At 48.0% G+C, this 25146-nt stretch overlaps 1 protein-coding gene across 1 annotated transcript; it reads left to right on the forward strand.

Annotated features, from left to right (window-relative positions):
- On the forward strand, window positions 1-24885 carry LOC139683758 (disintegrin and metalloproteinase domain-containing protein 9-like). The gene is made up of 22 exons (XM_071579161.1): window positions 1-160; window positions 7775-7872; window positions 8555-8619; window positions 9670-9748; window positions 11182-11258; window positions 11966-12155; window positions 12902-12967; window positions 13410-13481; window positions 13995-14164; window positions 15331-15412; window positions 16155-16288; window positions 16505-16676; window positions 16792-16884; window positions 17307-17502; window positions 18013-18118; window positions 18536-18722; window positions 19363-19443; window positions 19927-20032; window positions 20328-20466; window positions 20932-21037; window positions 21508-21635; window positions 22809-24885. The coding sequence occupies exons 1-22, from the start codon at window positions 46-48 to the stop codon at window positions 22921-22923; spliced, it is 2577 nt and encodes an 858-aa protein (XP_071435262.1). The 5' UTR covers window positions 1-45; the 3' UTR covers window positions 22924-24885.
- The last annotated feature ends 261 nt before the right edge of the window (window positions 24886-25146 follow it).

Below are 25146 nucleotides of genomic sequence, written 5' to 3' on the forward strand. Positions count from 1 at the left end.
GCCGCGGGGCCGCCGGGCGGACCCAGCGCCCTACCGGGAGGGGCGATGCGGGCGGGGAGCGCCATGGCCCGGGCCCGGAGCTGCCTCTGCCGCCTCCTCCTCATCCTCCTTCTCCTGCTCGTCCTCCTGCCGCCGCCGGCCGCGCCCGGGCAGCCCGCGGGTGAGTGTGCGGGGCCGGGCCTGCCGCCCGACCCCCTTCGGCGCCCCAGCCCCGCAATTCCCGGCCCCCCTTGCCCGTCCGTTCCGCAGGATCCGGCTCACCCTCGTCATCCATCCCCGGGGGCAGCTCCTGGTGGTGATGGTGGACTGGCAGCTCCTTGCCATCCCCTCGTGCCCTCGGTGGGGGGAGACCCTCCTTGCCCTTGGGCAGAGCGGGGGTCCCAGGGCAGGGGGCTCTGCGGTGGTGCCCGGGGGTCTCCCGTGTCAGCAGGAGGTGCTGCGGGTGCCGGCCCTGCCCAACATCGTCGGTGCCAGCGTGGTGGTCCCGGGCAGGGCTCTGCTCCTGCTGTGGACCCCGGAAAGCGCAGGGGGCGATGCCGGCCCCGAGCCCGGTCCCCCCCGCACCCGAGCCCGGTCCCCTCGCACCTGCCCGGGGTCTGCAGATGCTTTGTCCTCCAGCCCTCCCTGCCAGGAGCAGTCCCAGGCTCTTAGGGGGCAGGAGGCGAAGGGCTGTACAGGTGGGTGGCCTTGGCCATGGAGGAGCCCGGGAGTCCTGCCGGGCACAGGTGATACCACCAGGCAGGTGGGGCAGGGCTTGGGCACGGTGCCACTTCTCACACCGTGTGCCCTGTGTGGCTTTTTAGGGGTTGTTGCTGTTCTGCTCTCGGGGCAGTTTATGGATTGACACCGTTTTGTTTATGAGCTCTTATGGTACTGATTCAAGGCTGTACATTAATGATGGGCAGAATTGTCTCCTCTCTCATCATCTCCCTTCCTGAAGGGACACACATACCATGGTAAACTTTAGTGTTTAATTCATGTTTTTATAGTCAGGGCTTCCCAGCTGAGGAATCTTCTCCAAACCAGATAGTGATGGTGTTTCATGCTGAGGACAGTGCTTGTGTGGTGGGTGCCTGTCCCTGAGTGATGCTGTGCTGGAATCTCTTCCCTGGAATCTCTTCCTCTCACCGTGCTGCTGCTGGCAGGTGTGTGTGAGGTGGAGGCCAAGCTTTGAGGGTGGCTGGGGGTGGAGGCAGCACAGCCTGGCTGGAGGATGAGGAGCAAAGTCTGAAATAGTGCATCTCTAGGATATCAGGTTCTTCCAGGGAAGTGGTCAGTGTTTTGAGGAGTAAGGGTTTGGTTACTACCTGTAGGAAGGAAAAGCAGGCACTAGTTCCCAATGATGGATAACAGTGTTCCTCTCTGCATTTGGAAATCTCTGTCCCAGGTAATAATGCCAAACCTGCCATGAAATATGAGGAACCTTCTCTGTCTGAAGTCTGAGCATGAAGCAGAGGGGAGAAACCTTCAACTTTGGACACACACAGGGATGAGAAGGGGGGTGTTACAGGAAACTATTAATTGAAAATTCCTGAATGACCATAATCACACAGTGATGTGTAGCCCTAAGGGATTTGTGGAGTGTGGCTTTTCCTCTCCTATTTGTGTCCATAGGAGGCCTCAGGGTTTGGCTGGATGAATTCAAAAAGAAGTTCATAGGCAGGGACTGTGCTTTTTCCTACTTGATCCTTGAGACACAGATCAGGATGTTCCAGCCACACTTTACCAGTTTTTAAAGGAATTCTTAATGTGTATAAACGCTTGGGTTTGAATTTCTGGGGAGATGTGGTGTTTGGTCAAGGTAATTCTTTTGTTCAGATCATGGAAAATGCATCACTGTCTCACCCATATTTCAACAATTCTGAGTCAATCATTTAGCAGAATAAAGTGGGATGTTGTGGTTATTTCCTCCATGTGAGGAATAAAGATAAGAAAGACACTTCAGTGTGTCTAACTTTGCCTCTTGCAGTGCTTTGCTTTCAGAAAAAGGGAGTTTGGATCATGAATTTGGAGTTTCTGCATGTCTCAATCATTTAATTTCTGAAGCTAAAATTAAAATAGTGCATTGCACAGTTCCCTTTGGTGGCCAAATGTAAAGCCAGCAATGTCTCCAAAGAGAAGGTTCCCACGGACTCTGCTGTGTAAGCAGAGCTGACACTCACAGCTGATGAGATGGGGAGGAAGTGAGTGGGCTTGGCTGACTCAGCTCCCTCCATGGCACAGTGTCATGGGTGGAAGGGAGGGACTCCAGGGCCACTGACCCAGAGGAGAGAGGTCACACTGAGGTCACTCATCTTGCCCCACAGGGTGGCAGCTTTGCCCTGCTTCTCCTTGTGTGAAGGTTCCAGGGTGCAGAGGGTGTGGTGGCAGGACCAGTGGGCATGTGTGGCAATCCTTTTTGTGGAACAAGGGGAGCTGTTGTCTTGCAGACAAATCAGTGTTGCTTTAGGAAGGGCAGAAGGAATGGGGAGAGTCTAGACAGGAAACACAACATAGGTTTGGATTTCAGCAAGGGGAAGGTAGGAATCATAGGAAATACTGCTGTGGATGAGCTCCATAACCTCATCAACATCCAACACCCCCAGTGAAATACTGAGAGAACTGCTTTAACTGTTCTGGCCAGCTTTAATGGTACACAAATATTCCAGGTGAGCAACATGTTAAATAGATAATTTCCTTCTCTTGCCATGCTGGTTCTAGAAGACACCAGGACAGCAGGAGACCCAGCAGGTCTGAAGACTTGAGTGCAGGGCAGGGAGAGATGGAAAGAAAAGTCCCAAGGAGCAGTGCCCTGTAGGAGAACACCTGGCCAGATGTTCCTGGGTGCTTAGAAGATGAAGCACCACTAAGGCACTTTTTGAGGTATGGGAGCAGCTGGAACTGCTGACTCCACAGGGCATGTTCCTGCTTTTAGTGAAAGACTTGTTAGTCTTGTGTTTTGCATAAACCTCTAAACATTTTTAAGTGGACTTGAATAATATTTACATAGTGAAAGTGAAAGAGGTGTTTGCTTCCAGTAATCCAAAGGGTAAATCCTGCTATTGCTGTGACTGTCGTGGAAAAGTCAGCTGTACCTAAAAATGCTTTTCCTGGTGTGTCATTGCTTGGAGAAATCCACTGAGGAAGCAGTGATGGTTCTGTTCTTCTGAAGGACGTCTCTGAGCCAGGTCATGGAAGTTTCTCCTCACACAGACACCACTTGGCAAAGTCCTTATGATTCTGAAAATAGGATATGGAGAATGCAGATTGAGCTGACAGCTGGTCCCCTTCCAGCCAGTTGGGATTCAGGCTCCTTAAAGACAGAGAGAGCAATCCCAGTGATTTGGGCACATGAGGGAGGTACCTGGCAGAAAGAAGTGGCTTTGAAAGGACAGTGCAAAGTGTTCTGCTGAGGTAGAAATAATTGTCTGCACGAGTTCACAAGCATGAGAGGGTGAAGAATGGGGGAGCAGGAGCATGGCAGGAAAGGAAATGAGTATTGGAATAGATTAAATGACAAATGAATCAGCCACGTGCTGTCTGTTTTGGAGGAAGATTAGCTTGTGGAGATCCATAAACACACAAGACACATGTGCCTTTGTAAGTGTGAAGCTTCACTGGGCTGTTGTGTCCTGCTGTGGGTCCTTTTTTGGGATAGGGACAGCCTGACTGGAGAGTGGAAACACAACAGCCTAATATGAGCAGGTAGAGGTGTAATATACAGGTTCCACAAGGAAATATTGAATATTAGTGTTTCTTAGTTGAAGGAAAAGAGAGGGAAGTGTGAGAGCACACTGTGGAAATCTAAAAATTTGCAGCCAGAGAGGAGGGATTGAAGGGCTCACCTGCTGTGAGGATTAGAGGTACAGCTTAAAGCACAGCAAGTGTGATCTGTTGGAGATCAGGGTTGCTTGGTGGAGATGCTCTGTGTGGAACTGGTCCTGCCCTGGGCCCTGATGGGCTGGGTGGCTGTGTAAGGCTTTTGGCACTTCTGGTGAGCAATCCCCAGCCAGACCATGGAACAACTGGTGTAGCTGATCTCAGCTGTTAATTGTAATTGATGATAAGCAGGGTTGATTTAATGAGTTTGGGTATTTAATGCTTTAGCAATGTGCACCTTTTGACTCACATGTGTGTTTGATGGAAGATTAGAAGTCATTGCTGTGAACTGATGCTCATGGTTTGAGTCAAAGCAATCCCCCTCCTCTCACCTCCTCCTCCGTGTGGGGTTTATGGCATGTTCCTTGTTGGCATCTGCCTGCAGCCCAGGGTGCTGAGCTGCTCTTGTGCTTGTTTTTATGAAATTAGATTATTTAGTGCTGTAATAGGCCACAGTCTGAACTTCCCTCTTTTCTTTTTTTGTCTTCCATTGAAGAGCTTTGACCTCCCTTTGGTAGGCTTGACAAGGAGTGACAGCCCAGGAAGGATGATAATTGAGGGGAAGTGTGACTGTAGGTGGGTGTAGCTGTGTGCTGGGGTTCTGTAACTGAGCCAGGGATCTGAGTGTGTGCCAAGGTCTAGGAGGGCAGGGGACACAGGGTGACCTTTGCTGAATACAGATCTTACCTGTCAGGCAGTGAACACCCCAAGGAGCTCCCCTCAGTGTCTGGGGCACCCTTATGGCTGAGATGTATTCCCATGGTTTTCAAGCTCCCACATGCCATGAAGCATGCACAGAATTCCTAGGCTGGATTTGGGGTGGGGAGGGGAAGATGATTCACATCTTCCTAGTTGCCTCCAATGCTTGGTAATTACTGGTAGTCTTTAATGAGAGGAGATAAACGTGGCGGATGCCGTTGTGTTTTTGTCTGTGGAAACACAGTCTCAACTGGTGTTCCACGTGGGAATGCAGCAGCAGCAGCATGTTCTCAGCAGTGACGTGGTACAGCTCTGACAGCTGCCTTGGCCAGGGGCAGGAAGTACCTGAGGACTGGAAGTCCTGTGATTGCTGAAAAATTTATTGCAAAAGGCTGTGCTTGAGAACCATTAGTGTAATTCAGTGGAGCTTCTCTAAAGGGCGGGAGAGGAAGCTACAACAAACAGTGTATCTTGAGGAAAGACAATATAAATATCTTCAAACATCTTATGTGGAAAATAGCTGAGTGTCTGTTGGGTTTTTTGCTGTAATTTTTGCCTTTTCTTAATTGCCGTGAGTGAAACGACCTTTGCTTTGTGCTGAAGTACCTGGGTGGATTCTCCTGGACAAAGACCATCTTCACTGGAGGGTGGTGTGGCTGCAGGAATGTCTCTGATGGTGCCTCACAGCATGCTGGACCCTGCATTAATGCAGACTGCTGAGAGAGCTGCACTTGCCTTGTTCTTCCTGGAACTTTGCCTTGTGCACATTGGGTCAGGGCAAGTCTGTTTTATTTCCCCATTTGAGGTAAGGTCTGATGGTTTCAGTCACTAGAAGGAGCGTTGGGTGTTTGGTGGGACCTGATGTTCTATTGGCTTAAGGACTTATCTCTCAAGGTCTGTGATTCTTGTTGGGGAAAAAGGCCTGTCCCTAGTCCCTGGCCTTTGTAGGAGGCAGATGTTGGAGTAGGGTTGTCTTTCTCCTTGGCTGCACTTGTCCCTTTGATTAGGTTGTTGCTGAATTACTCTGTGCCCTCTGTGAGGGTTTCTGGTGATGTGTGAGATGCTTCACAGGGCACTCAGCATGGGAACAGGTCCTTGGTGAAGTGAGGAGCAGTGCCAGGGAGATATCTACTGAAGACTCCCCAAATCCCCATCACCTCTCAAACTGGGGGTGGTGAAGGGATGGAAGGAGGGCAGAAAGTGGGGAGAGAACTGTCAGAGAATTCAGAGTTGAAAATTGGCTTCTTTTAGTGCCGTTGCTCTAAGAGGATCTTGGAGTTGCACTCTTCCCAGAAATCCCTCCCAGTTCTGCTTCATGTGATGACTCATTTCTTTGTCTTCTGCTTCCAAGCAGCTCTCGAGGAGATGTGCCATGTTCCAAGAGCAGCAAAGGTTGGCTGTGCCCTGCTGTTTGTGTAGCACTTGCCCTGAGACCTCCAGAACCCCAGGCCCAAGTGTCACTGTCACATCCCCACTGACATGGGGAGGGCAGCAGGGAAGGAACAAGTGCAGAGCAGTGACCTGCAGGAGCCCAGGGCTGGATGTGAGTGGAGTGTGTGGTTGGAAATGACAAATGTAGAGAAGTGATTGCTGCAGTATGTGCTTTTGGTGGTTCATCCCAGGGCAGGAAGCAGCCCTTCCCTCCCCTGTTTTCAGTCCAAGGAGGTATAGACACTGTGCTCTGTAGCTGATGAACATAAGGTGTTGTTTTCAGGAATGTCTGTCTGATTTTTAAATACCTTTTGTTCAATAAACGTTGTAATTAATGAAAGTTCTGCTACAATATTTGCCCTGTGTGATTTCCTGAGAAATAGCTTGGCCATGCCTGTGCTCTGGTGACTCAGTGTGTGACAGACTGGGACAGTGCAGTGGATCTGTGGCCTCCAGACATGGACACACTTGCTGTTCTGGGAGGGAAGCTGAAAGTGATCTAATGGCTTGTTCTTTGGGGATAGTGGTGGGAAGAGTGCAGAAGTGGATGTGCTTTTCCCTTGGGATGCCTGTTTGAATGCTGGCCTGAGGTGATGTGTGTCAGCCTGCCAGGGATGGGAAGGGGCACCAAAGGCATCTGCAGGAGCTGGAATGTCACTGCAGCTGGGGGGCTTTTGGGGAACCTCTGGTGACAGAGGCTTTGAGCTCAGAGTGCTGTCCTGTGACTGGAGAAGCCACAGGCCCTTTGGAGGTATGGTGTGAGTTTTGGTGTGCCCAGAGGAGCCGGTTTTTTGGAGTATCTCAGATACCAGCCACTCACTCACCTGCCCCAGATTTGGTGATGATTTCTGGAGTCAGACAGTGAGGATAACTGTTCCTTTCCCCCTACCTTTGTCGGGAAACTCAGGCTCCTCTGATGAGCTCATTGATTCCATTGACATGAGCCAGTAAAACCACTGCTCTGGATCCTGCCTTCAATCCCAGACGACGAACCTCCTGCTTCTTCAGAGCCAGGTGCTGGCAGACACCACCACTGATGGGAAAAGTAATTTGCATGTGCAGTTTATTGTTGTTTACACAGTTGATACAAAAAGAGTTGCTTGCAAAACCTGTTGTGTTATAAAGGGAGCTTGGACTCTGGATTTGTGTTTGGCTCAGGGGATCTGTCTGATGTTGTGTATGCAAATAACATATCGAGGGATCTGCAACGGCCACTTTGATGCAGGGATTTGTTTCACCTCAGCTGTTTTGATGAGGCCCCTGAGAGCTCTCTAAGAACATAATGAATAGCACCAGCCTCGTGTCAGGAGTTTGGCTGAGCTGAGCAGGGTAAGGGTGTGAGGCTGAGCTGTGCTGTTGGGAAGTGCAGGAGCTGCTGGAACTCCACGAGAGAGGCCATGGGTCTGAGGCAGGGCAGTTGTGCAGCTCTGCAGCACAGGACACCTGGTTTGACACTGTCTGTGTGTCCTTGAGTGAGTCCCTGCTATGCTGACCTGCTTCAAGTGGAGAGTGGTGGTGTATGAGCTGGGTACTGGTAAGACAGTAATTGAAATATGAAGATTTCAGTTTGGAACTTTCTGGTAATTTTGGTGTCTTCTCTGCTGTTTGTGTTGTTTTCCCTTGCCTCTTACAAGGCAATTCAAGTGTGCAAGCAAAGTGTGTCTTGCTGAGGTTTGTTCTATGTTCTTCTGTATGTAGATTTTTCCTGAAAAAGCGTTTTCTTCCTTGTGCCTCATGCTCCTGATTGCTTTGTCCCTTTAGCCAGTGTTTCTGTTCTGCTTCCCAGGTTTCCAGCAGGTTTCCTTGCTCTCTTCCTATGAAGTTGTAACCCCGCAGAGGTTGGGAAGAGAACGGCGAGAGGCTTCCAACAGCTCCTCAGTGCAGGTACTGGGCAATCTGACCTTCAGTTTAGTGTCCATGTCCTGATGAGACCCACCCCAAACTGACCCTAAATGCTCATGGAATGCTGTTGGACCCGTCAGGCAGAGGACAAGTGTCCATCCTTGCAGAGGGTATCACCTCTAGCACTGCTTGCAGCTGAGGTATGGGAGGTACCTCCTTCCTCCAGAGATCATGAGTTGCAGCAGTGGATTTTAGATCTGAGTGTAAAAGTTGCATCATGAAAGTTGTTCAGTGCTGGAATGAGCTTCAAGGGGAAGCTGTGCAGGTCACTGCAGGCAGTGGCAGGTGCTCCTGTGGGATGTCTGGTGCAGTGTTTGGATGGTTCCTGTTCCTGGTCCCTGTTGCTGTGTGTACCACGTGGCTACCACAAGGCTGGGGAGGTCTTGACCCATTGTCAAGGTTCACTAGTAAAGCTGTGCTGTCCTTTTCCAGCTCAAACTCGTGCTTTTCTGTGGAAGTCTTAGAAAGAAGGAATAAGAAAACCACAAATCTCTTTTGAAATTGCTTCCTTCATGTGACTTTTTTCCAGGCTCACAGGAAGGGGTGAAGGTTCCAGAGACAGAGACAATTAAAAAGTAGATTTCAGGCTCTCCCACTTTTGCTGATTTCAAAGAATATTTTAGTCATTGACATGAGTAAAATTGCAACATTTTTTTATATTCAGGACAAGGTGTCATATGCTGTTGAGATCGAGGGACAAGAATACACAATTCATCTAGAAAAGAACAAGTAAGTGATGAATTTCTTTAGATTATTAAATTATTCACCCTCCTGTATCCAGAAGACAAGCTGGCAGGTAGCACATGAGTTCCAGTTCCTGGGGTTCTCTGTGGAAAGTGCAGGTATGTCCTAGCACTGTGAAGTGGGAAAAGGTTGAGTCCCAGAGTCCTGGCTGTCAGCCAGAGACATTTTTGGATTCCTGCAGCCCTGGGATCCCCTTTCAGAGCAGGAAGCTGTAGTTTGCTCAGAGGGGATCTGGGAAATTGTGGACACAAGTCTTTCCATTCACAGCTAAAAATAAACAAGCTGAACTGCATTTCGAGTAAATATTTTCACTTTTGTCTGGATTTTGTTTATTGCTTTAGGTTTGTGTTTTTTCCTGTCTCAGTAGCACAAGGACACTAATAAATGAGCAAACTGACTTTCTATCCAAGGCCTGGATACTGACAGCCCACAGCCAATATAGATGCTGTCAGTCTGAGGTTGAAGTGTTAAGGGGCCACTTACAGCACCAGCACAAGGCCATTGGTGCTCCAAATTACCCTCCTGATGGAGGCACAACAAGTCCCTGGGGGTCTCCAGCTGCCACTTGCCAAGGCCCTGACCCTCAGAAACGTGGGAATTCAGCTGCACCACATCAATGGAATTACCAGGATGGTGCAGCAATCTTAGTCGTGGGAGAGTTTCCCAATGCACTTCCTACCAAAACTGGGCAAGAGAAGGGATATGCAGCACACTGAGGGCTAGGATCTTTTTTTTCCTGCTTGAAAACAGGCTTTCAGCACAATTTGATGGGTTTTGTTGCTCATTTTACTGTCTGGGATAAGGTGGTTCATTTGATTTCATTATCAGATCCACCATTCTGCTTTCTTGGTTTTTGCTGTGGAAATGCACAACTCCTTTGTTAATTTTGGAGTTTTTCCTTTTGAGTGTTTTCTTAATTTAATTGGAATTTGCATGTTTGTCACACTTTTAATTAGGATCATCTTACTACTCTGCTCCAGCATCAGAGTCATTTCATGAAATTCCTCTTGTATTCCTTCTCCCCTTTCTTTGCAGAGAATTGCTGCCCAAAGATTTCACAGTTTATACCTATGACAAGGAGGGAAAATTGCAGTTGGAATATCCAGATGTCCAGGTAGGATGTCTTTCTTCTCACTGAAGCTGACTGGAACACAGAGTATCTACAGGATGAGGGAGTCAGGGGTTACAAAAGCATAGTTGTATTTTCTGCTGGGTCACCTTCAGAACCCCCTGTCCTCTTCCCAGAGAGAATCCTTAATTTTGGATGAGGATCTAGCCTGTGACAGACCTGTATTTCCTGATGTGGAAGGATGTGATGTTTGGAGGACCTTTGAGAGGATGTGATCTGTGTCATATTGGAGTTACTCCACTGAAAATGCATTTGCAGCCCTCTCTGTACAAGCAGGCTGTGCCTGACAGGTTGCCTTTGGAAATGTAATTGCTTCAGTAGAATAAGAGTAAAAAGCAGGTTGTGTGATACAAAATGCATGAGAGTATTTCTAATGGCTTCACTCTTCCTTTGAAAGGGAAGTGTTAGTCATACATGATTCATGGGATCTTGTTCTTGAAAACAGAGCACCTGAGTCAACTGAGTATTTGCTTCCTAGTTAAAAGGGATTGTGTAGAGGAAAAATGCTTTTTCTTCACGAGGTCATGAAAGTCACAGTGGCCCCTGAAGGATTAGCACATGCTTTCAGTGCTTTCTGCTTTCCTTGCTGAGCAACAGGTAACAGAATCTGTATTATAAACCCTATAACAGTGTCCAAAAATGCCCTTGCCAGAGAAAATGGAGTGTATTTGCCCCATGCTATGTCTTGTCTAGTTTCTAAATTGTATATCCAGAGGACACAGTGGAAGTATCCCATCTGATGGGGGCTGTACTGCACAGCCAGAAAGCTCCAGCCATGCAGAGCTGGTTGGCGAGGACAGCAGGTGTTGTCCCTCCTCCTGCTGCAGAGAGACCACAGACAAGCCAGGACTCTCTGCCAGGAGACTGAATTGTGATTTGGCCCAAATCTACAGGGAGGGGCTGGCCTCAAAATATTTGAGGCAGGGTGGAGGACAGAACTGGAGAAGGGATAGCCTGGGTCAAGTTAAGGAATCCAGCTGCTGGATAACGCTCTGAGCCCGCTCGCCTGGTGTCCCTCACGTGTCAGCTCCGAGTCCTGCTGCAGGAGGAATGGCTGAGGGGGGTTTCAAACTGAAACCCACAGTGAGCTGCTGGCCCCATCCAGCTGGGAGGGGCATCTGCTTTACAGCAGCAGACATCCCATTGAGTCCTGGCATCTTAATTAGTGTCACGTGTATCAGTCTTTGTGGGACCAAGGCAGGTGAGGAAACCTTTAGATGCACATGAGCAAATGTGGTAGAGCTGGAACCATGTTAGAACCTGCAGACTGGGGGTAAGAGGCATGTGGCAAATTTAACTGAAAGCATTTTATTTTCTCAGGTTGTAATCACAGCTGGTCAGTGGTAGATAAGAGGTCGTCCTGGGTGTGTAGGTACTCCTGGAACAAGTGTGTAACATGCCCTTGTTTTCCCATCCAGGATCACTGCCATTATCAGGGATATGTGGAGGGGACCCTGGATTCTGTGGTGGCTGTCAGCACTTGCTCAGGACTCAGGTAGCAAACCCCATCCCTTGTTCCCAACTGTCTCATTGTGGCTGTTGAACCTGAAACCCAGTTCTGCTGGTTTTAATGAGGCTCAGCCAGTCGGGGAGTCACTGGCCAGGCTGAGCTCCCTTGGTGCTGTTGTCCTGTGGCCTCTCTTATTCATGGAGTTCACAGATATTTGAAGTACCATTAAATAAGCTATCTCTGCAATCTGGTACCAATAAGTTGATTTTGACACAAATTTGTCTTATTTTCTAATTTGCACAGATGATCACAACAATGAACTGTACTAGAACAGAAATGGAAATGCTAGTCTGCAAATGTCACCAAATTGGCCCTAAAGCACCTCAAATTTAATTGGAAATTTATTCTGCTTTGTTCTAATTGCCATGTATTTTGAGCCATTAATTTTTTGCAGGGCCATGCCAGACACCAGAGTGGCAACAGTGTATTTGAACTAAAGCATTTCTGCCCGAGTGAGGCCTGTGATCTAATTCCTAGGGCATTGCAGGCTCTTGCAGAAGTGTTTAATTTAGTGGATGTGTAAGGCCCTGTCCAGTGAAAGGCTGTTGCCAGGCCTGAAGTGAAGTGAGCTGGTTTGCAAGGACTGAGAGGCAGGCCTTGGTTATCCAAGAATAACTGTTCCTTTGTTTTGCTTTCTGGGTAACTGTCCTCTGTGCTTGGTGCTGGATTTCTCACACACTGCCATATTTTAGGGGCTTGGTGACAATAGGGAATGTCACTTACGGGATCGAGCCCTTGGATTCCTCTTCTGGCTCTAAACACATTTTATATCGACTGGATAATGTGAAGAAGGAGCCCACAACGTGTGGAGTAAGCACTGAAGGCCAGGAGGGGGAAGATGCAGAGGGAAATGCCCATCCCAGTATGACCCAGCTGCTGCGGGTGAGTCCTCCCCAGCCCCCAGAATGGCTTTTGTGAGTTCACCTAAGAGTGTGAAAGCAGCTTATCAGATTTCCTTGGGCTTAGCACATACCTAAAGGTTTATGATTTGGGGAAAGCTCAGTTCCTTCACTGAATCAGCTGCCGTTTCCTCCTGCTTCTGCTTGTGGCACTGAGGGTGGAGCAGCTGGTTAGAATATTCCTGGGCTTTTTGGGGGGACCTTTTAAGGCCAGGAACACCAACCTCACAGAGAGGCTTGTTAATGAATTACTGCATCAGGAGCCAGGAGAATATTGTAGTGTTTATTCCATCCTCCTCACCACCACAAGAGCAGTTTGGTATGAAGGTCCCTCTTGCCCTTCAAGGACTGGCTGTACAGGAACAAGATTGCAGTGAAAGCAGGAGAATGAAAAACACTGTGTTTGACTTCAAGAGTTTTGGCATTTCCTTGTAGTATCTTTCTACCCCTATAAAAGAGTGTGTGCTGTCTTTCCAAAGCAACCTATGAGAGTGAAAAGATCCCTTGCTTTTGAGACACAGGGAGTCTTTGTGCAGCTGAGTTTTAGTGTAAAACACAGAAATTGTCATTGCATTGGATTACACTGCCTGTGTTTGGCACCATGTGCTTTGGGTGTGTCTCAAACCCCTGGTTGTATCAAGTGAAATATGACAATGTCATGAGGTTTTTTTCCTTGTTTACACTTGAATTAATAAAACTAAAGTTGTCTAAAACTTTTTTTTTCCCCAGAGAAAGAGAGCAGTCCTGCACCAGACAAGATATGTGGAGCTGTTCATAGTTGTGGATAAAGAAAAGGTAGAGATTGTTTGTGGCTTTCCCTTTCTCCTCCTTAGGAGTGTGCCTGGAAAGCCCTCAGGCTTCATTACTCCCAAATGACTTGTTGAAAAACACCAACACTTTGGCCAAGGTTGTGCAAATATGCTGTCCTAGAGGTGGATAAATGTGGGCTATGCAGTCCTCCTCTGGAGAGGAATAAACTGTCAGACTTGGAGAAGTTCTGCCAGCAAGGAATCTTGTAATGTAAGGAAAGCACGTGGTAAAAACTGCCTTTACTCTTTTCTTTGGAATATCAAGCTGTTGAGCAATAGCAGTGAAGATGCTGCTCCCCTGATTAGCAGCATCTTGGAGATTTGGAGCCAGGCAAAAATGTTCTTCATGTTATTAGACTTAAAATGTTCTGTTCCTTTTTCTGACTAATGTCTTTATCTCTTCATGACTAAGTTTCTTTGTCTTGCAGTTTGAAGACTTTGGGAAGAGTGAAACAGAAGTAAGAGAACACATGGTGCAGCTGGCAAACTTCCTTGACAGTGTGAGTAGGAGTGTGTGCTGCCTTTGGAAACACCTCAGGATTTGTTCTGGTACCACTTTGGGGAGTGCTTTTCCACCTCTAAATTCATCTGCAGTCATCCACCTTGAGAATTAGTTCAGGGAATTCTTCCAGCCTGTGCCAAGCACAGCAAGTGACAGGACAGATTGTTGCAATTATTGCAATTCTTGTGTCTGTGTAAAGGTTAGAGAAAAGGCATGTCTGTAATGTGATGATGTTTCAGATGATATTTGTCAGGATTGAAACTCCTTTTCATTTATGTTTGGTGGTTTTTTACAGTGTTACCAGTGAGGCATTTAGGCATTAATCCTTTGCCTAATGAAGGCCTAAATTACAGGGAAAATACATTCTGGTGGTTCCAGTGGTGTACTAGCTGTGGAAAAATCCCAAACCCACACAGAAAAACTGAATACTTACAATAAGATCTATAACACTAAGCCACTTGTTTTTATCTGAAGGTATTAATAAATATTTCTTCTCTTTTTTCTTCCCCAGATGTACATCATGTTGAACATCCGCATCGTGCTGGTTGGTCTGGAGATCTGGAAGTATGAAAACATCATCAGCACAGATGGTGGGGCTGGGGATGTGCTGGCCAATTTTGTACAGTGGCGAGAGAAGAACCTTGTTCTGCGGCGGAGACACGACAGTGCCCAGTTAGTCCTGTGAGTTCCAGTTCCTTCCCTTTGATCCCAACAAGCTTGTTCTGTTCCTGCCTGCTCAGCCCAGCTGTTGTGCCAAAAGGAGCTGCTGTATTTCAGCAGTGTCTGGGCAATCTACACTGGTTTATAGCTTGTGAAAACATTCTGAGTCAAGCTAAACATTTTTCAGAAGGTTTCTGTGCTCTTTGACTTCAGTGTCCTCTGACAGGTGTATTGAAAAATAACACGTTTTTTTCTCATCTCACATGTCCTACAATGTTCTGTGGTGTGCTGTGTAAAGCTCCCATTTAGATAATCCTTGTCACATTCCAACAGGTTGGGCTTGTGATTCCAGGGCTTTGTCCACTTGACAATGAGCACAAACCTGGTGCAGAGCATTGCATTTTAATGGAGAAAAAGTTGTTTCTGCAGCTGGTGTCCAGAAGTCGGTGACGTGGTTTGAGTTTGGCACAGAATGTTAATCTGTCTGTCCCTGCTGCCTTGAGAAGCCCAGAGCTTCCTGAGCTGTTCTCTGCCCTGTTCCAGGATGTGTGCCCCAGTGCACTTCCTACTCCTGCAGATAGTGCAGGTCTTGGGAAGTCACTGCCCAAAGCAGGGAAAGGGCAGAGGCAAGAGCACAGCCTGCCCTCCCTTCCTCTGGGAGCTGGGAACCTCCTCCCCTCTGAGGCAGAGCAGCAGCATGCAGGTGATGAGGGAAATGCCTGAGAAAATATTAATATTTTAAAAATTCTATATGAAGTAGAATGTGGTGCAGTTGTGCTGTGGCACTTAAGCTTTAAGAACAAAATGACAGAGTAATGAGAAGGAAGTTGACGAAGGGAGAAATCCATGGAGTTTGTCATAGCAGAAAGGCAGCTGACAGCAAATTAAACCAAAGGATTTCAAGGGTGGACCATTCAGCTCTTTGTGTGCAGGGAGAGTGTGGAAGAGGCTTTCTGCAAACACGTGTCTTAAATTAACAGAATAAAGGAACCTTGAACAGAAGGCTACAGCTGAACTGGTGCATTTGTGCCTGCAGTCAGTAGCAATACTCCTGGCAGTGCTCCTGTGTCAGCCTTGGAAAGCTGGAGCAGCAGGATTTGTGCCCCACAGGCAGGAGCAGTGTGCTGGTGGGCTGGGTGTGTCTGAACAGTCAGATGATGGTCTTTCCTTTCTCTCCATGACTGTAGGAAGAAGGGGTTTGGTGGCACAGCTGGAATGGCCTATGTTGGAACAGTGTGCTCCAAGAGCCATGCAGGAGGCATTAATGTGGTGAGATTTCTTTAGTGATTTCTGAATGTGATGAAGGTCAGAAGTCTTCCTGGAAGTGCAGAATCTTCCATAAGAAAGCTGAAGTGGCTTCTTGGGAGCTTTTATGTTGTCCTCAACCATTTCTGACACTTTTAGGATACCTGACTCACACCTTCTCTGTAGTTCTCTGCTCAGTTTCTCCTCTCCTCAGTGTGCAGCACTCATGCAAAAGGGACAGGATTTTTCTGTGACCTTTTAAGTACTCCTGGGTTCAAAGTATGTGGGAGCTGTAGATGTTCACAAATCTGCCCTGTGCTGTATAACCTGCAGGCATGACCTCCCTGAGCAGTGCCAGTTCACTGCCTGTTTTATGTGGAATTACAGAGCCTTAATGAACTGACCTGCTGGTCTTGGATAACTGGCAATCCCAGCAATCTGGATTTCTTGGACTAGTGACAGAAGTGCTGGAATTTCCATGTTTCAGGAGATTTGGGCTGGTGTGGAGAATTCTAGTTTCTGTGTTAATGTTGCAGCTACTCTGGACAGTGGAGGTTGTTGGGTAATGTCCCAGAGAGATTTCTCTGAAGTCTCTTATTACTAAGCAAGTACCATGCACTTGATTGGAAATCCGGCACTGTTGGTCTGAGAGTCTTGATAATGTAGTGACAGAACAGCAGAAGTGTCTCTTTGGCACATATGTAAACACTGACTTTGTCCATATAAGCTCTCTGCTGATTGCCTTCTGTTTCACTCCCGTGCACAGTTTGGAAGGATCAGTATCCAGATGTTTGCATCCATCATGGCTCACGAGCTCGGCCATAACCTGGGGATGAACCACGATGACGAACGTGTCTGTAACTGTGGGGCAAGCAGCTGCATCATGAGCTCTGGAGCATCGTAAGTAGCTGACCCAGGGAAGGCAAAGGAGGGTCAAAGCAGCCCATCTATGTGCTTTTTTTGTTACGGGTTTCTCCTGTCTTCCAATTCCCCTTTCAGAAAGTGGTGTTGCACTTATAGCTCATGGGGAAAGCAAACATTACCCTTGTTCTGCAAACAGAGGGGATGCTCGTGGGTTTTCTCAGTGTAAAGCTCAGCTTGCGTTCTCTGCTGCAGAGGATCAAGGAACTTCAGCAGCTGCAGTGCAGAGGACTTTGAGAAGCTGACTCTCAACAAAGGTGGGAGCTGCCTGCTCAACGTTCCAAGGCCTGATGAGACCTACAGTGTCCCGTACTGTGGGAACAGGCTGGTGGATGCTGGGGAGGAGTGTGACTGTGGCTCACCAAAGGTTTGTAGCTGTGTGTTCTCCCAGTGTTGCCAGGGCAGCCTTGTGCCCCTCACTCAGAGGGGACTGTGTGGCAGAAAGGACAACTTTGTGACATTCCCTGCACTTCTGTCCTCAGGAATGTGAAAGCGACCCGTGCTGTGAGCCAGGAACCTGCAGGCTCCGCTCTGGGGCTGAATGTGCTTATGGTGATTGCTGCAAAAACTGCCAGGTAAGAGACTCCACAACATTGTTTGGAAGTTGAGGAAAGGAGAGCTTTGGTTTAGCCTCTCTGCATATCAGAAAGAAATTTTTTTCAGAGAGAGTAATCAGGCACTGGAATGGCCTGCCCAGAGGGGTGGTGGATTCACCATCCCTGGAGGTTTTTAAGGTGAGATTGGATGTGGCACTGAGTGCCATGATATAGTAATCATAGTGGGGTTGGATCAAGGGTTGGACTCGATGATCTCAGATGTCTCTTCCAACCCAGGTGGTTCTATGATCTATGAGAGGGAGTTGTCCTGTGTGTCCACAGCCCTCCAATGCCTTCAGCTCAGTCCCCCGTTTGGGGTGTCTCGTGGGTTGGGTGCAATGTTTGTCTCTGCTGTGAGGCTCCTGTTTTCCAATGCAGTTTTCCCTCTCCTCTCCCTCCAGATTCTTCCTGGAGGCACCAAGTGTCGGGCGAGCAACAACGAGTGTGACCTCCCAGAGTACTGCAATGGCACATCACAGTTCTGCCAGCCCGACTTCACGGTGCAGAACGGGCACCCCTGCCACAACCAGGAGGCCTATTGCTACAACGGCGTGTGCCAGTACTACGATGCCCAGTGCCAGGATATCTTTGGCTCGAGTAAGGAAGGGCACAGCGTTGCAATTTTTCTAGAAGATGTAACTGAAGAATACACTAAGTTTATTTAAAATGTATTTACTTGTTTTCCTGTGATAAAGACCAGTTGGCTTTGGCAGAGGGTTTGAGACTGGTGGTTATGGCTTATCCTTCACACCTTCTTGTGTTAAGCCTAATGCTGTGCTGGGGATTCAAGCAGTAATTTTGTTGCACTCATTATTCCTGGAACAGTGGGGTGTCTGCTCTATAAGGCTGCAAAGAAGCCATGAAGAAATATCAAATAATAGAATTGACTCAGTATTTAGTTGCTTTTTCTCTCTTTTTAAACTTGGAGGCTTGTAATTCTGATACTGTCACCTCTTTATAGTTTTGATCAAGTTCCTAAGCTCCCTGCTGCCTGCCAGATACTTGGGGTAGCAAGGGAATTGCTTTGGGTATGGGAGACATGGTGTGAGAATCTTTCTGTCCTGGGTAATGTGTCTTCTCTCTCTGGGGATGGGCTGTTGTTTGCAGAAGCCAAAGCGGCCCCAGATATTTGCTTTACTGAGGTGAATTCCAAGGGGGACAGATTTGGCAACTGTGGTTTCCATGGCCGTGACTACAAGAAATGTTCCAGATCGTGAGTTGAGCCCAGTGCATTGAGAAGTTCTGAAATGCATTGTTGGGAATCTGTATTTGGGTGCTGTAGTATCAGTTTGGGATGTTGTAGTGGGTGCACTGAGGAGGGATGTGGGGCTGTGGTGAGGAGAGTGTGTTCCACATCTCCCATCATGGATTGTGCTTATCCCAAGGGTTCACATACGGGAAAATGAGTAGTAAATGATAATGGCTTTGTTAATGTAAAGATCCCAACAGCTTATGGAAAGAAATGTGCTCTTACAGGACTGAAATTTGCAGTTTTATTTGTTGAGTTGCCTCAGTTTTATTTTCAAGCTGTATCTTCAAGTAGAAGGAAAAAATCGAATCAAACTCTATCTAGTCTTGTTCACAGAATGAATTCAAGTGTCACTACAATGTTCCTATGTTGCTGTTGCAGGAATGCCATGTGTGGGAAGCTGCAGTGTGAAAATGTGAAAGCCATGCCTGTGTTTGGAATCAAGCCTGCTATTATCCTAACTCCCACCACCAACGACACCACGTGCTGGGGGGTGGATTTCCAGCTGGGCTCTGATGTCCCGGACCCAGGAATGGTGAATGAAGGCACCAAGTGTGGTAATGGAAAGGTAATTAACAATTAAAAAGTGATATTCTACTGTAATAATTTGGGATGTTCATGGGAATAAAATTTTCAGCTGCATTCTTCCATGAATATTTATGAGCATAATTTTTTGATGCCTGTAGTTAATTTAAAACTAAATGAGTCCAGTGATTCCCCCCACTGCCCAGTACTGCACTGCATGTGCATCAAACTTTTAATGAGCCTTTCATTTGTAGGTGAAGCAAAAGAAATTGAGTTTGAGAGCCAAAATCTTTGCTTTGTCAATGAGCAGGAAGAACCAGGCCCACAATAATGCCTTGAAGACAACTTTCAATTAAAATCCAACTAAACTAAAGAGCTCAGAGGCTTAGCCCCAGCAGAGGAATGTGCATTCCACATGTCCTTACTGGGCACAATTTAATTGCTGTTCCTTTACATTCAGACTAGAAACAAAAGGCTCTAGTGCCAGCTCAGGCCCCATGCTGAGAGGCCTTTTGTGGAACAGAGTTTCTGCAGAGTTGGGGTTTATCAGTGAGAGTGTGAGAGGCTTTGTGGCAGCAAGCCCTGTATGGCTGCAGAGCCCCACGCTGGGAGCAGGGAACTGGGGTGGCAGGGGGGCACTGAAATGTCATCTTCCCTCATCTGTGTGTGTCTCTGTTCCCCAGATCTGCAGACACTTCCAGTGTGTGAGTGCCTCTGTCCTGAACTACGACTGTGACGTGGAGAGGCAGTGCCATGGGCACGGGGTAAGCAGGGCAGGAGAGGCTGCAAGTTCTTAAATGCTGATTAGTAACTTTATTTTTCTGCTTGTTGAACTATAAAACTCCCTATAAAATGTCTCTAGGCAAGAGAGCCTGTAACAGTGTAAAAAAAAATCTTTGACACAACTCTTTGCCAGGCAAGAATTCCCAGTTCCAGTATTACTAATGAAATTTGACTCTGCATCTTCAGGAAAAAAAAAAGGCAAACCAAAAAAGGCAAGCAAAAGTGATGGTGTATAAGTCATTGGGATAGCTAATCCTTGGAAGCTTTTCCTGAACGGTGCTGTGTGTGCTCAGTCATGTGAAATCTTGGAGTGCCTGGCCAAGGACTGCTTGGAATTGACATGGGAATTACTGGGTAAAGTTCTCCAGGCTGAGCAGTACAGAAGGACAGAACAGATCTGCATGTTCATTTAAATGCATGGAAATGCAGGTTCCTGAATCCTGATGTTTGTGATTGGAATACAGGTGTGCAACAACAACAGGAACTGCCACTGTGAAGCAGGCTGGGCCCCCCCTTACTGTGACAGCAAAGGCTACGGAGGGAGCGTGGACAGTGGTCCTCCCTACAATGGCAAGTGGTGTGAGAGCTCTGGGGCTGGGCCTGGGCTGAGTGCTGAGGACCTGGGCACTCTGGACTGCCTGCCATGGTGGAATTTTGGGGGTGGAGTTTTGGTGGATGGCTCTGCAATAGGTTTCCTTTGCAAACAGTTCAAGTAGAGGTTTTGGGCTCAAGGTGTTGCACTTCTCTCTCATGGAATACTGAGGTGGGGTCTGTAAGGATCTGGGCTGGTTTAGTTCAGGTGATTTTTGCCATGGTGGTGACACCATGTAAGACTGATTTCTTCTCCATATTTTTTTCCCCTCAGACAAAGACACCTCGCTGCGGGACGGGCTGCTGGTGTTCTTCTTCCTGGTGCTCCCACTCCTCATAGCTGCTGCTCTGGCCTTTGTCAAGAGAGACAGGCTGAAGCGAGGCTTCAGAAGGCTGATGTCCCACTGCCACTCGTGAGTGCCTTCTCCTCTGCCCTTTGAATCATCTGTGCATGTTTGTTTGTGTGAGTCAATGCCAAACATGGAGGTGTCTCCCAGTCCCAGGATGTCAGGCAAAGGCCTCTGAATCCAAGGACACGTGTAGCTTGCCCCTGGCAATGACAGAAAAGACAAATTAATCCTAAATCAAGAGAGCAGATAATTTTCTCTTTACTGTTATGTTTCTTGTCAAGCATTGGTGATGGGGTTTATATTTTTGGGTCCCATCTTGGTATAAAGTAGCAAAGAGAAGCTCTTGGAGTCCTAAACAGAAAGAGTTATTGTTTATTAGATTTCTGGTAAATATTATCTTCCTGACATTTGACGTGTGCTAAGACAGCACAAAACCAGCTGTCAGGTTCACAGTGTCTGGATTTGTGGCCTGCACAGTCACTGTGTCTGGGTTATATGCTCAAAAAGTCCCTATCCACTGGATTTCAGGTCACTTCAGTCACCACCTCCTCCTCGTCCAGACATGGAACCCAGGGACTACCCACACAGAGGCTACTCCCATGGCATGCCTTACCCTCCAAGACCTGTCCCCATGGTAGGAGTCAAAGTTACTTCTTCATTTCTGAAAATGGTGTTTTCTCTTTCCTAAGAAGCAGAGAGAATATTTGTTTCCTAAGGAGTGTAGGGAGAACTTCTCGATTTCGTGCAGTTTAAGCTTGTCCCAGGCTGTGCTTGCCTTGACAAGCAGTTTGCCTGCTTTGCTGCTCCCTTTTCTCACACTGGAACCCGTGGAGGGGAGCAGGCCTGCCAGCTCCACTCCACAGCCAGCCAAAGACACTCCCAGAGCAAACCAAATGCTGTTGTGATCAGCCTTTCCATGTTTTTCCAAAGCACAGCACTTCTCAGGCTGTTCTTGCTTCTACCTACTGAGTATCTGAGAGGAAAGAGCAACTCTGACATTGCCAGGCTGGTTTATGGGTGGTCTTGAATGTCAGTTAATTAGTGACACAAATATTTTGATTCCCTATGTGGAATTTATGAACGTTTTCTTTGTTTCCTTCGCAGGATATGGATCCAAACACCTTTCCTGTCCCAGCTTACCCAGCTAACCAGCACTCTCAGCAGGCTTTCCACCAGCCCTACTACCCCTCACCACAGTACCCACTGCAGCAGCCACAGAGACTGCCCACCAGGTCAGTGGAGTTACTGCAAATACCTACTGGCAGTGGCACTGAAGGGATTTATTCTCCTGGCCTCCATTCCTGGAAGCACTGGGTGTCCCATCATGTGTTGTGTGCAGGCAGAGATGACTTTTTGTTGGGAGAAGTTTCTCCTTCACTTTACCCTGAACTGCTGGGCCATTACCCCCTGCATTCATCCTGTGTGGTGATGAACAGGGCTCAGCTCTGCTGCAGGGGCACATTAGCCCTGCTCACAGGTGGATGAAAGGCCTCTCAAAATAGACAGTTTAAAAAGAAATTACTCCAAAATCTGTCATTTTTTTTATTTGTGAATGTTATGGCCAAGTTCAGGATCATTTCTCATTACTTTGAACAGAAAGTTTTCCTTTTTTTTTCATCCTACCTTTTAATTGTGTTTGTGAGCTGTAATGCTGTGCCATGACACACACGGGCCCAGGAAGTGTTGGGTACTGAGAGGTACCAAAATTCCCAAAGGTCCTCAAATCTGCTGCTGAGCATTTGATTAGTGTGGTCAAACCCACTGTTTAAAAATGAATAAGCAAATAATATTTTATATCATGATACTTAAGCAATTCATCTGCTTGGACTTTATTTCCAACAATGGAAAGTATATGGCTTTTATTTTAGTTGGAAAGACATGTGCTGCATTAATGACAACACAGCTCATGTTAGTGGGGCACTTGGGGGGTGAATCTTTAAATGATTTTGGGAGAAAAGGTGAATTTTAACAAACTGGGGTTCCCTGAGGATTGCAGGCAATGGAAGGCAGAGTCTGACTGTGGCATGTTCAGAGGGAGTCTTAGCATGGAGGCAGAGGTTGAGAGCAGTGGTGTGGTGGCCGGGGGATCCTGGCAGTGGCCACCTCTTGGTGGCCGGGGGATCCTGGCAGTGGCCACCTCTTGGTGGCCGGGGGATCCTGGCAGTGGCCACCTCTTGGTGGCCGGGGGATCCTGGCAGTGGCCACCTCTTGGTGGCCGGGGGATCCTGGCAGTGGCCACGGCTTGGTGGCCGGGGCATCCTGGCAGTGGCCACGGCTTGGTGGCCGGGGCATCCTGGCAGTGGCCACGGCTTGGTGGCCTAGGGAGTCTCCTGCTGGGTGGGTGAGGGATGTGGGTGGTGGGTGCATCCTCCCTGACTGACAGCATCTCCTCTGTCCTCTTGCAGGCCACCACCCCCCCAGCAGAGGGTTGTACCTCAGGGGCCACCGCCGCCACAGCAGAAATGTTTACCTCAGGGACAGTATTTCCCTTCCCGACCAGCACCTTTGCCTCCCAAATAGCTTTTGGCTTCCTTGGGGCCTTTGTGTGAGCTGACCTGTTGGCTGTGACAGAGCCAAAATTGCAGTTCCCCTTCTGGCACTCTGCAGCAGTGCTGGCAGCCTCCCTGCAGCAGCCTGGCACAGGGCAAACGAGAGTTCCAAACCAGGAATGTAGGACTTTACACGACAGAAATACCTCGACCAAAGCTCCAGGGACTGAAACACCCAGCCTGTTCCTCACCCTGCCCAAGCTTTGCCGCTGCAGCTGGGCTGGCAGCGGGAGTGCAGCAGCCTGTAGGGAAATAGTCCTGAAATCCAGCACGTGGGAGTTGCTTTGGGTTCCCCCATTTCTGCCATGAGCCCTGGTAAGGAAACTGTCTGGTTCATTGTCATCTCTCTGTGCAGTGTGGAATCAGAGTAACCCATTTGCAAAACAAGATCTGGTCAGTTAATTTCCAGTTACTCTGCATGGAGTAGAAAGTGTTTCCTGTGTGCCCCTTGATGGCACAAGTGGAACGAGGTCTCAGTGGACTTTTTCAGAGGAAGAGAGATATATTTTAAACATGTTTATGCATGTGTATGTGTTTATAGATGTGTAATAATGCACTTAAATTCTGAATTTCATGCTGACTGACTCTAAGCTGTGCTATAGGAGCACTGAGTTTAATGCTTTTTAATTAGAGATTGGCTAAATGAGACTCCTGTACTAATCCCCACTAATACATGAAGGGTCAGTGAAGATAAAGGTACGAGAAGACACGGCCATATTCTGGTTTTAACAAATGGAGTGCTCTTAGGGTTTTATTCAGGTCTAAAGACAGAGCAGCAGTCCCTGCAGGACACTAGGAAGGGAAGTGTCTCTGCCTGGACCACCAGAGCTTCTCTGTGGACTTCAAACAGGAACCTGGTGATTGCACCCCCTCTTTTGATCCCCAAACCTTTGTTGTGTCAGTCAGGATGCTTTCAGGCCACTTTGTGTCAGACTAGTCTGCCCTCTGCTCCTGCACCAGAGGCTAGACTGGAGTTTGTTATTCCTCCTGAGCAGAGTTGCTCAGTGTTCAGTGTGCTAGGAGAGGAGGAGGAGATGTGGATCCTCATCCTGTGGTGCCATGGGTGGAAGCTGCATGTCATGGTCACAAATAGAAATCTATTGCACAACTTGCTAAAAGTGCTGAAGAGAGTGCTGGGCTGTTTTGCTCTGTGTTCGCCACAAGCACGGCTCAATCCGTAAAATCCCCCTAATATTGCCAAAAAAATCATCTTTTCCTCTGTATATACATATACAAATACATATATATGTAGTGTGTGCAGTAATAAAATACTTGAACTCCTGTGATTTCCCATAAATTTAGGCTAAGATTTATAATACTATTAAAATCTGTAAAATGTTACCTAGAATTTCTACAGCTGTACTGGTGGGGGTCCCTTGTTTGTTCCCTGATAATCAATCACTTCCTAATGTTGCTGTGTCCTGCTCCCCGTGGCCTGTCTGTCTGTCTGTCTGTCACAGTGAGCTCTGCAGCTGAATGTGGCCCATCTCCAGCCCCAGTTGGAGGGTGGGAGGGAGGAGGGGATCCAGGGAGTGAAATCATCCAGAGAGATGTACTTAACTGTGTGTGACGCTGTGTGTCTGAACTAAACTATGCTGAAAATGGTGCCTTTATTAGACAAAGAGTTTTTGTACTCCCAGCGTGCACGTTGGAATAGCCACACTTGCCGAGGGCAGGGACGTGTGGGTTTGGAGGCGATCCCAGGAAAGGAAATGGCTCCAATTTTTTTGTGTTGAATCCTGAAGATGACTACTGACTTTCTTTTGTAAAGTGTGCGGATACCTGTCCCCAGGTGGGTCTGGAGCTGGCGGGGCTGTGGTTGACACCCGTGTTCACCTCCGCAGCCGGCTCGTGCTGGGCTCTGGCCAAAGGGCTGTTCCCAACCCCTTTGTACAGACCCAACAAGCAATAAAGATGCCAGTTTTGTACAAGGCTCTGCCTCAGCCTCTGCTTTAGGGGAGGGAGGGGCTGTTTCCGGTGTGGCCGTTACCTGAGGGGCAGTTACTGGTGGGCTGTGGGGCTGTTACCGGTGGGGCTGTTACCAGCTGGCAATGGGGCCACTTTGTGCAATGCCACCACTGCTGCTCCTGCTGCTCCTGGAGCTGCTGCGTGAGGCTGGGCAGGGCCCCCACACACCCTCCACCCCCCAACTCTGGGCTCAGCCATGGGGGCCTCTGTCCCCTCTGGGCTGGCA

Source organism: Pithys albifrons, chromosome 29, assembly GCF_047495875.1.
Source record: "Pithys albifrons albifrons isolate INPA30051 chromosome 29, PitAlb_v1, whole genome shotgun sequence".
Lineage (NCBI taxonomy): Eukaryota > Metazoa > Chordata > Aves > Passeriformes > Thamnophilidae > Pithys > Pithys albifrons.

What these genes read in the sequence shown, in the direction of transcription:
- LOC139683758 (XM_071579161.1), top strand. Translation starts at nt 46, where the DNA reads ATGCGGGCGGGGAGCGCCATGGCCCGGGCCCGGAGCTGCCTCTGCCGC. An exon ending in TACAAGAAATGTTCCAGATC is followed by an intron (nt 18,119 to 18,535) that starts GTGAGTTGAGCC and finishes TTGCTGTTGCAG; the next exon opens with GAATGCCATGTGTGGGAAGC. An exon ending in CTCCAAGACCTGTCCCCATG is followed by an intron (nt 21,038 to 21,507) that starts GTAGGAGTCAAA and finishes TTTCCTTCGCAG; the next exon opens with GATATGGATCCAAACACCTT.